Raw genomic sequence first — 15,194 nt, 5'->3', positions numbered from 1 at the left:
GACCCCAAAGGCACGCCTCCACCCACGGGCCCATCTCTTCCATCCACACCGAACCTGTCTAGCATCACCACTGAGTTAATCCCTATTAGGGAATTAAGACACTGATTAGGCTAAGGCTCTCACACCCAATCATTTTACCCATAAACTTCCTTGCATGAGCTTGTGAGGGACACCTCATGTCTGAACCATAACAATAGGTATGCAGGTACCTCTGCAGTTCTCTACTGTACACTTGACTTTAATTCTTTAAGATAAATGCCAAGCAGTGGTAGAATTGATCACACAGCAGTTCTATTTTAGTTTCCTGAGGAACCTCCACCATGATTTCCATAGTGGGTTTCCTAAGGGACATTTTCTCTAACAGTGAGTGAGAGTTCCCTTTTCCCCACATCCTCATCACCATTTAGATAGAGTCTGCATTCTTGATGGTTGCCATTCTGATGAAAGTGAGATGGAATCAGAATTAGGTGGAAACTGTAGGCAGGAGGGAAGCAGGTCACGGAGCCCCGTCCCTGAGGATGGCATTGTGTCCCTGGATCCTTGTGTGCACTCACTCTTCCCAATAAAACTGCCTGTCTTCCATTCTCTCTTTCTCTCCCTCTCCTTCTCCCTGTCTCCCCTTCCTTCCCTCTTTCTCTCTCTCCCTCTTTTCCTCTCTCTCTGGTTCCTGGTGCTGATTGTGATGGACTGAGCAGCTGTCCACCACAAGCCCTCCTTGGTGCCAGTTGACAGTGGACTGACCTCTGAAACTGTGAGCCCAGAATAATCAGAATAACACGAGGCCAAGAGCAGTCTATTGCATTGACACCTGTTGACTGAATGGTGTGTTCACCTAAGCTGTGGGGATTGAGGCTTCAGGAAGTTTGGAACACTTGTGACACAATAGATCTTTTTTGCCTGGTACACCTTGGCTTTATTATCTAACATCCTCCTTTCATTTCAACCTCATGGCCTCCTTTAGACTTTCATGGAGAACATTTCTAGAGGTAGTGACCTGCTTGTTTTTTTGTTTTTCTGGGAATATCTTCATTTCTCATTCATGTTGGAAGAATAGAATCCTTGGATCATTGTCTTGGTCCAAATCCGTGGTCTCAGGAATCACCATATAGGACTCCAGGGAGGAACTTGTCTGGGTTAGGATTCCACTAAGCTGTGACCCCCTTATATTCTTCAGATCTGTTTCCTGAGGAGGACATGATTATAATGTCGCTACATGGGATGGTGAGGATCAAGTAGGGACCCAGCATGACTGACTAGACAACATGCATGGACACACATTTTCAAGTTCCCCAGTGAGGACACCGTGGGAACTGAGGCTGGGTGAGTGGGAATATGGAATCTCTTGACCCTGGCTTCTACCTCAGACTTGACCAGGGCAGCCAGGACAAGGTGTGTGTCCCGGGAGCCCTTCTAATGGCTCCTCCTGTCCCTTGATTCTCAGGAGCAGTGAAGTCTACGCTTGTGTTGTGTCTCATAGCCCTGTTCCTTGACCCCAAGATTTTACTGGCAGTCAGTGTCTCTGCCATCCTCATTCACAGGAAGCAGAAGTCCTGACCATAAGTCCTGAGGAGGGAGGGTGGGACACAGACTGCTGCAGAGGGGCAGGGTCAGTGGGAGGCCAGCCCACCTGGGCACAGCAGCAGAGTCAGTAGAGTCTGGAGAACAGGCACACAATCCTCGGCACCCTCAGGTTCTCATGCAACTTCTGTGGTGTCCCCAGTTCTTAGGAAGTGTGTGGGGTGTGCAGGAGATGAGTAGGTCAAGGGTTTGCAATGGGTGTGCACTGAGGCCTAAGGGCTCCAGAGATGACAGATCCAGGGGGTGTGATGAAGGGCAGTAGATTGAGTGTGTCTCCAGGTTAGTCCACTGCTAGGCCTCCACAGTTCACAAGATTCCATGGTATCAAGCAATGTTGAGAAGCTCTAGGTTGATTCTTCTCAGGGCTGCTCCCCTCTGACACTCAGTGTGGCCAATCTGAAGGGAGAGGGAAGGGGAGTCAGGATACAGGAGAGGCTGAGCTCAGTGCTCTGTCTCGGGCTTGTTGGTCCACTCATGATGGGCACCCCAGGATGGCCACACCAGGACATCATAGCTCTCAGGAAATGTGTCATGAATGTTGAGCAGATTATTGCATGGGGACAGGCTTCCCATAGATCCTTCCTCACTCCCTGCTACCTGTGACCCTCAGTCTCTTCCACCTTCTTCCTGCTCCTTGGTGCTCAGCCTGAGAGAAAGAGCCTTCAAGAAGCCTCTGTAGACTCTGTTCCAAATGCCTCCCTGCCTGGACACCCACAGCCAACAAGTCCCTGCTGCTCCTCTGGCCAGTCCTTGATGCCCCAAGACTGAGTCTGTACTCATTTTCTGGGCTGGGGCCCTAGGACCTGCCTCTGGACAGCAACTCATGACCCTCCCTCAGAATGTGATGACCAGCCCCTTTGAACATGTCAAGATGGCTCTCCTCCACTGCCTTGGGGTGGCCATCAAGCACCCCATGTCCTCACTCTCAAGGGTCATCCTGCCTTCTTTCTCTTGCCTACCTCTCCTCCCCAGCCATCTTGAAGTTCTCAAATGAAACTCAATCTGGTTTAATAAGAATAATTATTCTCATTTCTCTTTACATAAGTGTTCTATGACTCAAATGCAGACAAAAAAAAATGAGTGATTTTCTTCCTTGGCACTTACTAACATCAGTACTGTCCTGGATATAGGTAGCCATTCATCTCCATGGAATAGCAAGATTGTAAAAATGACCCTCCAAACTGAAACCCTGAAATACCATCTCCATAGTGATTATGAAAAACAATGATCGGGGTTTTTCAAGATGGCAGACTAGAGGGTGGCTGCATTTCATGTTGCTCCAGGACTCAGGATTCAAAAGAGGAGATATTGAGAGACTTGGGACCAACTCAAAGCTGCCAGGTGAGTCTCTCCCATTGGGGAGGCATCCCAGATGGGGCAGTAGTCCCGGAACGCAGGTAACTCTGTGAAGTAGAGTTGCCCAACGAGACACCCCTCCCCACACTGGAGCAGTGAACTTGGACAAGTGGAAGCATCGTAGAGGAGGCTGCTCAGCACAGCGCTTGGACTCAGAGTAACCACTGGGGCTCCGTGCGGCTGCCCAGAGGAGGAGCTGCGCGGCAGGCTATTTGGACTCAGAGCGACCACTCCTGAACACTGGGGGCCTGCTCGGAGGAGGAGGAGGGGCACGGCGGGTCACTTGGACTCGGAGTGACTGCACCAAAGCTACAGGCGGTTGCCAGAGGAGGAGCTGCACAGCGAGCTGTTTGGACTTGGAGCAAGCGCTCCTGAACACTGGGGGGCTGCCCAGAGGAGGAGGAGGAGTGCGGCGGGTCGCTTGGACTCGGAGTGACTGCATCAGAGCTCCAGGCGGCTGATCAGAGGAGGTGAGTGGTGAGTTGTTTGGACTCAAAGCGACTGCTCCTGAACACCCAAGGGGGCTGCCCAGAGGAGGAGGAGGAACAGAGTGGGTCACTTGGACTCGGAGTGACTGCCCAGAGCTACAGGCGGTTGGCAGGAGGAGGAGGCGCACAGTGAGTTGCTTGGACTACTAGTGACCGCACCGGAACACCGTGCGGCTGTCCGGAGGAAGAGGCGTGCGGCGGGTCGCTGGGACTCGGAGCGACTGTACGGAGCTCCAGGTGGCGGCTCAGAGGAGGGGCCGCATAGCCAGGCAATTAGGTGCAGAGCAGGGTCCCAGGATCTAGGAGGCAGGCATTGAATGATCATACCAATCGACAGTTAAAAGAGCAAATACAGGAAACAAAAGATCATTTCAATAAAGAGTTAGAGATATTGAAAGAAAATCAAACAGAAATCCTTGAAATGAAGGAAACAATAAACCAAATTAAGAACTCCATAGAAAGCATAACCAATAGGATAGAACACCTGGAAGACAGAACCTCAGATATTGAAGACAAAATATTTAACCTTGAAAACAAAGTTGAACAAACAGAGAAGATGGTAAGAAATCATGAACAGAATCTCCAAGAACTATGGGATATCATGAAAAGGCCAAATTTGAGAATTATTGGGATTGAGGAAGGCTTAGAGAAACAAACCAAAGGAATGAACAATCTATTCAATGAAATAATAACAGAAAATTTCCCAAATCTGAAGAATGAAATGGAAAATCAAGTTCAAGAGGCTTATAGGACTCCAAATACACAAAATTACAACAGACCCACACCAAGGCACATTATAATGAAAATACCTAACATACAAAATAAAGACAGAATTTTAAAGGCTGTGAGAGAAAAGAACCAAATTACATTCAGGGGGAAACCAATATGGATATCAGCAGATTTTTCAATCCAGACCCTAAAAACTAGAAGGGCCTGGAACAACATTTTTCAAGCTCTGAAAGAAAATGGATGCCAACCAAGAATCTTATACCCAGCAAAACTTACCTTCAAATTTGACGATGAAATAAAATCATTCCATGATAAACAAAAGCTAAAAAGAATGTACAAAAAGAAAGCCAGCATTACAGAACATTCTCAGCAAAATATTCCATGAGGAAGAGATGAAAAACAAAGAAGCAAATCAGCAAAGGGAGGAATTATCCTAAAGGAATTGTCAAATAAAGGAGGAACCATGTCGTGTCAAAAAAAATAAATAAATAAATAAAATTTAAAAAATGAACCAAATGGCTGGGAATACAAATCATATCTCAATAATAACCCTGAATGTTAATGGCCTGAATTCATCAATCAAAAGACATAGACTGGCAGATTGGATTAAAAAGAAAGATCCAACAATATGTTGCCTGCAAGAGACTCACCTCATAGAAAGAGATACCCATAGACTAAAGGTGAAAGGATGGGGAAAAACATACCATGCACATAGACTCAGCAAAAAAGCCGGAGTATCCATCCTCATTTCAGATAATGTGGACTTCAAGCCAAAGTTAGTCAGAAGGGATAAAGAAGGACATTTCATACTGCTTAAGGGAACCATAAATCAGCAAGACATAACAATCATAAATATCTATGCCCCAAACAGTGGCTCATCCATGTATGTCAAACAAATCCTTCTCAATTTCAGAAACCAAATAGACCATAACACAATAATACTAGGTGATTTTAACACCCCTCTCTCACCACTGGACAGATCTTCCAAACAAAAATTGAACAAAGAAACCATAGATCTCAATAACACAATCAATAATTTAGACTTAACAGACATTTATAGAATATACCATCCAACCAAGAGCGAATACACTTTCTTCTCAGCGGCACATGGATCCTTCTCTAAAATAGACCATATATTATGCCACAAAGCTAATGTTAGCAAATACAAGAAGATAGAAACACTACCTTGTATTCTATCAGATCATAATGGATTGAAGTTAGAAAAAAATGAAAGAGTGAAAAACAGAAATTACTCCCACACCTGGAGATTAAACAATATGCTATTATATGATGAATGGATAACAGAAGATATTAGGAAGGAAATTTAAAAATTCTTAGAGGTAAATGAGAACAAAGAAACATCATATCAAAATCTCTGGGACACTATGAAAGCAGTACTTAGAGGAAAATTTATTTCATGGAGCGCATTCAATAAAAGAAGTAAAACTCAACGAATAAATGACCTAACACTACAGCTCAAAGCCCTAGAAAAAGAACAGACCAACACCAAAAGTAGTAGAAGACAGGAAATAGTTAAACTCAGAGCTGAAATCAACGAAATTGAAACAAAAGAAACAATACAAAAAATTGACAAAATAAATAGTTGGTTCTTTGAAAAAATAAACAAAATTGATAAACCTTTAGCCACACTTACAAAGAGAAGACCAGAGAAAACCCAAATCACTAAAATCGGAATGAACAAGGAAATATCACAGCAGACATGATTGAAATACAAAACATAATTAGAAGCTATTTTGAAAATCTATACTCCAACAAAATAGAAAATTTCGAAGACATCAACAGGTTTCTAGAGACATATGAATTGCCTAAACTGAACGAGGAGGACATACACAATTTAAATAGACCAATTTCAAGTAATGAAATAGAAGAAGTCATCAAAAGCCTACCAACAAAGAAAAGTCCCGGACCAGATGGGTTCTCAGCCGAGTTCTACAAAACCTTTAAAGAAGAGCTCATTCCAATACTTCTCAAAGTATTCCATAAAATAGAAGAGGAGGGAACCCTCCCAAACTCATTCTATGAAGCCAATATCACCCTGATACCTAAACCAGACAGAGACACATCGAGGAAAGAAAATTTCAGACCAATATCCTTAATGAATATCGACGCAAAAATTCTCAACAAAATTTTAGCAAATCGCATACAAAAATATTTTAAAAAGATAGTGCACCACGACCAAGTGGGTTTCATCCCAGAGGTGCAAGGTTGGTTCAACATCAGGAAATCAATAAATGTAAATCACCATATCAATAGACTTAAAGTCAAGAATCCCATGATTATTTCAATAGATGCAGAAAAAGCATTTGATAAAATACAGCATCCCTTCATGCTCAAAACACTAGAAAAAATAGAAGATATTGGGAATATTCCATGACATTATAAAGGCCATCTACGCTAAGCCCATGGCTAATATCATTCTAAATGGTGAAAAACTGAAAGCATTCCCCCCAAAAACTGGAACAAGGCAGGGATGCCCTCTTTCACCACTTCTATTCAATATCATCCTTGAAACTCTAGCAAAGAAATTAAAGGGATACGAATAGGAAAAGAAGAACTCAAACTATCCCTATTTGCTGATGATATGATTATATACTTAGAGGAACCAGGAAATTCCACCAGAAAACTTTTAGAACTCATAAGTGAATTCAGAAAAGTAGCGAAATATAAGATCAATGCACATAAATCTAATGCATTTTTATACATAAGTGATGAATCTTTGGAAAGAATAATTAGGAAAACTACCCCATTCACAATAGCCTCAAAAAAATAAAATACTTGGGAATCAATCTCACAAAGAGGTGAAAGACATCTACAATGAGAACTACAGAACACTAAAGAAAACCTTAGAAGATGGAAAGATCTCCCATGTTCTTGGATAGGAAGAATTAATATTGTCAAAATGGCCATACTACAAAAAGTGCTATACAGATTCAATGCAATTCCAATTAAAATCCCAATGACGTACCTTACAGAAAAAGAGCAAGCAATCATGAAATTCATCTGGAAGAATAAGAAACCCAGAATAACTAAAGCAATCCTTAGCAGGAAGAGTGAAGCAGGGGGTATCGCAATACCAGAACTTCAACTATATTACAAAGCAATTGTAACAAAAATGGAATGGTATTGGTACCAAAATCGACAGGTAGATCAATGGTACAGAATAGAGGAAATGGACACAAAACCAAATAAATACAATTTTCTCATACTAGACAAAGGTGCCAAAAATATGCAATGGAGAAAAGATAGCCTCTTCAACAAATGGTGCTGGGAGAATTGGAAATCCATATGCAACAGAATGAAACTAAACCCATATCTCTCACCATGCACGAAAACTAAACTCAAAATGGATTAAGGACCTCGGAATCAGACCAGAGACCCTTCATCTTATAGAAGAAAAAGAAGGTCCAAATCTTCAACATGTCGGCTTAGGACCAGACTTCCTTAACAGGACTCCCATAGCACAAGAAATAAAAGCAAGAATCAATAACTGGGATAGATTCAAACTAAAAAGCTTTCTCTCAGCAAAAGAAACTATCAGCAATGCGAAGAAAGAGCCTACAGAGTATGAGAAAATCTTTGCCAATCATACTTCAGATAGAGCACTAATCTCCAGAGTCTATAAAGAACTCAAAAATCTCTACACCAAGAATGCAAATAATCCAATCGACAAATGGGCTAAGGAAATGAAGAGACACTTCACAGAAGAAGATCTACAAGCAATCAACAAACATATGGAAAAATGTTCAACATCTCTAGTAATAAGAGAAATGCAAATCAAAACCACCCTAAGATTCCATCTCACCCCAATTAGAATGGCGATTATCAAGAATACAAGCAACAACAGGTGTTGGAGGGGATGTGCGGGAAAAGATACACTCATACATTGCTGGTGGGACTGCAAATTAGTGCAGCCACTCTGAAAAGCAGTGTGGAGATTCCTTAGAAAACTTGGAATGGAACCACCGTTTGACCCAGCTATCCCACTCCTTGGCCTATACCCAAAGGACTTAAAATCAGCATACTACAGAGATACAGCCACGTCAATGTTCATAGCTGCTCAGTTCACAATAGCCAGATTGTGGAACCAACCTAGATGTCCTTCAATTGATGAATGGATAAAGAAACTGTGGTATATATATATACAATGGAATATTACTCAGCCATAAAGAATGATAAAATTATGGCATTTGCAGCAAATGAGTGAAACTGGAGAATATCAAGCTAAGTGAGATAAGCCAATCTCAAAAAAACCAAAGGACAAATGATATCGCTAATAAGTGGATGATGACACATAATGGGGGGTGGGAGGGGTTAGTATTAGGGTTAGAGTTAGGGTTAGGGAGGGGGGCCAGAATGGAGGAAGGAAGGACTGTTTAGAGGGAAAAGAGGAGTGGGAGGGGTGGGGGGAAGGGAAAAAATAACAGAATGAATCAAACAACATTACCCTATGTAAATTTATGATTACACAAATGGTATGCCTTTACGCCATGTACAAACAGAGAAACAACATGCATCCCATTTGTTTACAATAAAAAGAAGAAAAAAAAAAGAAAAGAAAAATAATGATCATTCTTCCACCTTTACAGTGTCTGTCAAAATATTAAAAACACTCAATGTATCAGTTAAATGTCATTTTGAACATTTAAAGAAATGTAAACAATAATAAAATGTGTACTTTGTGCATAGTGATTTGAAATATTAGAAACACCAAGGGTTTGTGTTTTATTCCTTTGTAAAAACTTACGCTGAGGTGCCTGAATCCTGTTGAACTTCTTCACATTAACTGAAGATGCAGAACAACTCTCCTTTCTGCCTTGGTGAAGCTCAGCCCCCTTTGACACCATCACCCTACGGGGCACCACCAGGCTCCTTGGGTATGTGGGTAATTTCTCTTTCACCAGGTTCCTCTGTCTTCCAGAAAAAAGTCCCCACATGGGATCCATGATGACACACCATGGGTAGTTTCTTCTGTTCTGACCCACTTGTGTCCAGTCTGATCTCACTTCCAGCATTGTCCCCTCTCCTGTCTTCACAGCTCTTATCCCTGTGGCCTATTCTTAAAATATTGGAATAGATCAAAGAGGATTAGAGTAGAAGTCAAGAAACTCTTCCAAGCAAATGAGAACACACATACAACATATCTAAATCTCTGGGACACTATGAAAGCAGTTCTAAGGAACTTCTATAGCATCGAGTGCCTACCTTCAAAAAATGAAGAGCTCTCAAAGAAATAAGTTTATGCTGCACCTCAAGGACTTGGAAAATTAAGAAAATCTAATTCCAAAAACAGTAGAATATAGGGAATAACTAAGATCAGAGTAGAAAATTAATGAAATTGAGAATGAAAATGATATAGAGGATCAATGCAAGGAAGAGGTAATTCTTTTAAAAGATAAATAAGATTAAAAACACTCAGTCAAATAACCAAAAGAAAGAGGAGAAGACCAAGTCAATCAAATTAGCGATGAAAAGGAAATACTACTGCAGACTCTTCCAAAATCCAGAGGAACATTGGAATCTGTCTTGCAAATTTTGATTAAAAAATACCGGAAAATCTAGAAGACACTGGAAAATGGAAGAAAACGGTAGAAGATGGAATGACATCCATGTTCTTGCATAGGCAGAATTAACATTATCCAAAGGTCATACTACCAAAAGCAATATGCAGATTCAATGCACGCACCATCCAAATGACAATAGAATTCTTCACAGAATTAATAGCAATTCTTAAATTCATTTGCAAGAATCAAATCCCAGTAGAGATAAATCGGTACTGAAAGAGAAAATGATGCAGGGGACATCCATATGATCTGAAATTATGCTAGAGATCTATAGTAAGAAAAACAAGATGGTATTGACAACAAAAGACATGAAGACCCATGGAAAAGGACAGAAGACATGGGACAAACCCACATACTCACAGCTACCTGATATTTGACCAAGAGTGCTGAAAATACACTTTGGAAAAAAGACAGCCTCTTCACCAAATGGTGCTGGGAAAACTGGGCAGCTAGCTATCTGTAGGAAAATGAAACTAGATCCATATCTGTCATCCTGCACAAAAGTCAAATCAAAATGGATCAAAGACACAAGAATTAATTCAAAAAGATTACAACCACTAGAAGAAAACAGAGGGCCAACACTCTATCATGTAAATGCTGGTGACAACTTCCCTAATAAAACCTCCAAAGGGCAAGAGAGAAAACCAAGAATAAATAAGTAGGATGCCATCAGCTAAAATCTTGTGCACAGGAAGGAAATGATTACAGGAATGAAGACAGATCTTAAAAAAAGGGGGCCAAGATCATCGCCAGTCACTCCTACAGGGGATTAGTACTCAGTATATGCAAAGAAGTTAAATAAACTCAAACAAAAAATAACCATAATAATAACCCAACTAACAAATGGGCAAGAAAACGAAACAGAAAATTCTCAAAAGAGGAAACACAGAGGGTCAATATGTCTATGAAAAAATTGTCATCCCTCCTCAAACTCAGGGAAATGCAAATCAAAACCACCCCAAGATTTCATCTCACTCGAATCAGAGGAAAAATGCCAAGATCACAAATAATAAGCATGGTAAGCATGTGGGGAAATGTACACTCATATATTTTTGCTGGGACTACAAATGAGGTCAGCCACTCTGGAAGGCAGCAGGAGAATCCACAAAGAACCAGGAATGGAACCACCACATGACCCAACTATCCCACTCCTTGATATTTTTCCAAAAGATCTAAGATCAGTATGCTACAGAGATGCAGCCCCCTAAAGTTTTATAGCAGAACAATGCACAATATCTAGATTATGGAATCAAACCAGGAGACTGACAATAGATGAATGGATTAAGAAACTGTTTTCTACAAATGAAGGAATCCTCCTCATGCACAAAGAAGAATGACGTTATGGCAACTGCTGGTAAATGGATGGAAATGGAGAATATCATGTTAAGTGAAATAAGCCAGACTCAAAAAGTGAAAATTGGAATGTTTTCTCTCACCTGTGGAGGCTAGAGTTAAATACAGGAAAGGTGAGGAGGGCTGTGTATAATGGAGATACAGGAAAGGTTGGTGGAATAGAAGGAGACCAAGAGTCAGAGAGGAGGGAGGGATAGAGGAGGGAATGCAGAAGAAATTCTTAGAAAATCTTGTTAAGTGCAGAGGGAATGTCAAATGTATGTATGAATCAAAACAACCAATCAAAAATCATTACAGAGATGTGCAAAAGGAGATCTAGTTGAGATGCAGAAGTAGGAGGTACGGGGTGAGGAAAGGGAGATCCAGAACTGAAACCAAATTCCTTGCATGTCTGGTTTTGTCAGGATGAACCAACTATTATCACTAACTATAATCCTCTGAAGGAAAAAATGATTTGTAATGTGTGGTTCTTGCAGGAAATGACCAGATCCCCCCCAACACTGAGCAGCCTCAGAAGCCCTCCTCTCCCTCTGCTGAGTGGCTCTTCGTGAGGCTGCTGCAGATGAGGCCAAAGCCAGCCACACCATGGGTCTCAGGGTCACGAGACTCAGGAACATCCTCCTTGTCCTGGGACTCCCAGATACATAGTCATTGAGTCCCAGGAAACCACCAGGGGCCCAGTGGACCACCACAGACCCAGGGGAAGGAGGCTTGTCCTGTTCCTCAAGGTCTCTCCAATTCCTCCTGAGGAGCAGCATGAGCAACTCCTCACCGTTGCTGCCTGTGCTCACTGGTTTCTGCTTCACACTCTTGAAGGAAATTGCTTGTCACTCCGTCATAGTCACTTCCTCTTGCAACAAGGGAGGCAGGGTGTCAGTTCTCTCCACAGAGTCTGGCATCTCCCTGGCACAGACACAGGACAGAGCAGGTCCTTTGGGCTCCATGATGTCTGTTTCTACCTCCTGGTCCCAGCATCCTTGTGTCCTGCTGCTGACCCTCCTGCTGGGACTCGCAGGTGAGTGAGCACTGTCTGGGAGAATCCTCTGTCCTGGGTCCTGGGTCAGTTCTGCCCTTGGATGCCCAGAGACTGACGACACACACAGGCTCAGCCAGCAGTGCCAGGACAGGGCATTATGTGGATGCCAGGCCAAGGGTCCTGGGCACTGTCTTTGGGATGCATCCCCTGTAGCTGGGGTCAAAGGCATCACATCTGAGGCTTGAAACGATAGGAAGAATTAGTTGCATATTGTACATTTTAGTGAACAAAAAATCTTTTTAAAAGGATCAGTGTTCACATCCTGGTAAATCCTGGGAACCCAAGAAGTGAGGCATTCTCCTCAGGGCCATGGAGGGAGCTCTTCTCTCTCTGTCCACTCCCCCTTCTCTTTCTTTCTCTCATACTCTGGCCTTGAGGTACATGGCTTTGTTCCATCTTGCCTTCCCCACCATGATTTCCTGCCTTCCGCAGACCCAATAACCATGGGGCCAATCAATGCTGGACTGAAACCTCTAAAACTCTGAGCTGTCATCATCCTTTTCTCTTCATAAGTGGATTTGTCTCAGGTATTTCTTGCAGTAATGAAAAAATGACTGACACAAGCTTTGATGATGACCACACCCTCATCTCCATCACAGATGCCAGTGGAAGGTTCCAGGCTTCAGGAAATATACTGAGCAAAACTTGGAATTTCTTGAACACTCACCAGGGGTTCGACTTGCTTGAAAGACTGTAGAGCTCCCATGTTATGTGATCATGATGCCCAAAGCACTCTGGCCATCCCACGTTACAGATGAGAAAATAGAAGTACCAAGAGCCCCGGGGTCGACCAATGGCAGTGCCAGGGCTCTGGAGAAATGCAGAGGGTCTGATGGGAGCTTCTGGCTCAACCACTCTTCTCATGAAATTGTGGCCCTGATTCTATTTTGAAGAGACGTCTGTTTTAATGGTGTGTAGCACAAGACCATGGGGGGCAGGTTTTCCCCTCAGAGCCCTGGGGGATCATATGATTATCATGAGGGTCTAGAGACTCCCAGAGGATTTCAATTTTCATCTTTTTTTTTTTTTTCATGTCTTTGGGAAGGTAATAAAACTGCGCCTGGTCCTCATTTGTATGTGAAATTAGTAAATGAGGAATATGTTGCCTGATTTATGAGCTTTCTGCAGCTTCTGCCAATGGGTGTAGAGAATGGTGGAGGAAGGGGAAGAGGGTGTGTGGTGTTCTTCTCCAGGGCGCTTCTGCTTCCTGCCTGTATTTGGCAAATAGCTCTTGTTCAGCAAAGTACTCTCTGTGGGAAATCAACTTGTGACAATTTTTGCCAAATTTCTCCACTTCAAATACACTTCTGTAATACAACGGGTTTTGCACTGAGCAATTCACACATTAGGCACACATTACTGGATACCTACTGTGTGCTAGGAACTGTCACAGGAACTTGCAGTGCTTTGAGTATAAAAGAGGAAAAGAAGCGACTCTGTTTAACTAAGATCATTCTAGGGACAAGTACGGTGGTCAACACCCAGCCAAAGAGGTCATATTACACATTGAACAGTGACCAGTGTGAAGCAGAAACCATCAGCTGGATAAGGGAGCTGGAGAACCTGGGGAAGAGAGGTTCTGATAATGGGGTGTCTGGGTGGGCCTCCCTGAGAAGGGATCTGAGCACAGATGAAGGGGAGGTGCAGGAGTAGCCATGAGGTCCTCTGGCAGCAACACTTCAGGACAGGGACTCTGCATGTGCAAAGGCCACGACAGTGGCTGTCCCTGCTGTGTTAAGGGTGTTCCTCTCACTATGATGGAAATGGAGCCACTCCCAGGCTTGGAACAGAGAGGTGACCCTGGGCTCAGGTGACTGCCTGGGCGTTGGCAAGGGGTGTTTTCCTTGGTTCCCATGGTTCAAAGGGAGATTCAGGTTAAGGGTGGAAGGCAGGCAGGTCCCATGGAGTCCAGGGTGCCTGATGGGTGGCTGTGCCTTTCCTACAGTCCCCAGACTCCATTACTGCTCACTAGTTTAATGCTGAGGGTTCCAGCCAGTCAAGGGGCCAGGAGGGAGGTGACCCCTCAGATACCCAAGCTTCGTCTAAGGGGTGAAGCATGGGGAAGCCATGCCATCTTGCAGGTGGGACACTCCAGGGGTCTGGGTGTGCTCTGTTCTGTCCTGATGATGCTGTGGTAGCTTGGAGAGCCATTGAGGTGATCAGTGTCCACAGTGCATCTAAGTCCTAGAGAGCCAAGGGGTCACCAGGCATCTGCTGCTTTTGTTACATGTGGACAGGCCATGAGGGGCAGATGTTGGCCTGAACCCATGGGACAGTTTATGGTTTTTGTGAGTGGTCTAGACACTCCATGAGGAATTTGGTTTTTATTGATAGAAGGAAATATCAGTGGTGTCTGTTTGGAATTTTTCAATTTTTTTATTTGTTCTTTTTAGATAGACATGACAGTAGAGTGTATTTGACATGTTATACATGCATGGAGGATAACTTCCCATTCTTGTGGTTGTACATGCTGTGGAGTTACTCTGGTCATGTATTCTTATATGAATATTGGAGGGTTATGTCCGATTCATTCTGTCAGTCTCCCTTCCTCTTTGTCAAATCCAAGGAACGTCTATTCCTATTCTATTCAGATGGGAATGAGATGGGTTCAAATGTGTTGGTAACTATAGGCAGGTGTGCACAGGTTGAAGGAAACAGGTCACTTGGCCTGTCCCTGAGGATAGCATTGTGTCCCTGGATCCTCATGTGCTCTTGGTCTTCCCACCAACTCCACCTCTCTCCCATCCTCTCTCTCTCTCCCTCTCTCTCTCCCTAACCCTCCATCCACTGCTCCCTCTTTCTCTCTCTCCCTCTTACCCCATCTCTCTGGTTCCTGGTGCTGATTGCCATGAACTGAGCAGCTGCCCACCAGAAGCCCTCCTTGGTGCCAGCTGACAGTGACTGACATTTGAAACTGAGAGCCTGAAATAAGCTTTCCTCCTCTAAGTTGTTCTTGTCAGGTGTTTGATCACAGCAATGCAAACTTGACTAATGGAGAGGGGCTGAGGTCATCATCCAGTGGAGCAGTAGTTGTCTCAATTGTGTCTTTTAAATTCTTTATTTGTGAACATT

General features: G+C 43.2%; 1 protein-coding gene across 1 annotated transcript in view; it reads left to right on the top strand.

Annotated features, from left to right (window-relative positions):
- Window positions 1-12,024: 12,024 nt before the first annotated feature.
- The window catches only part of LOC124976914 (signal-regulatory protein beta-1-like), a 52,931-nt gene continuing 49,761 nt past the window's right edge, over window positions 12,025-15,194 (top strand). Inside the window, exon 1 of the mRNA XM_047539992.1 lies at window positions 12,025-12,101. Coding sequence (XP_047395948.1) covers window positions 12,029-12,101 — 73 coding nt within the window. The 5' untranslated portion in view covers window positions 12,025-12,028. The remainder of the gene's footprint in view (window positions 12,102-15,194) is intronic.

This window comes from Sciurus carolinensis, chromosome 2, assembly GCF_902686445.1.
Source record: "Sciurus carolinensis chromosome 2, mSciCar1.2, whole genome shotgun sequence".
Taxonomy (NCBI): Eukaryota; Metazoa; Chordata; class Mammalia; order Rodentia; family Sciuridae; genus Sciurus; species Sciurus carolinensis.
Note: the sequence above shows the minus strand (reverse complement) of the source record. Positions and strands in the feature narration are given on the sequence as shown.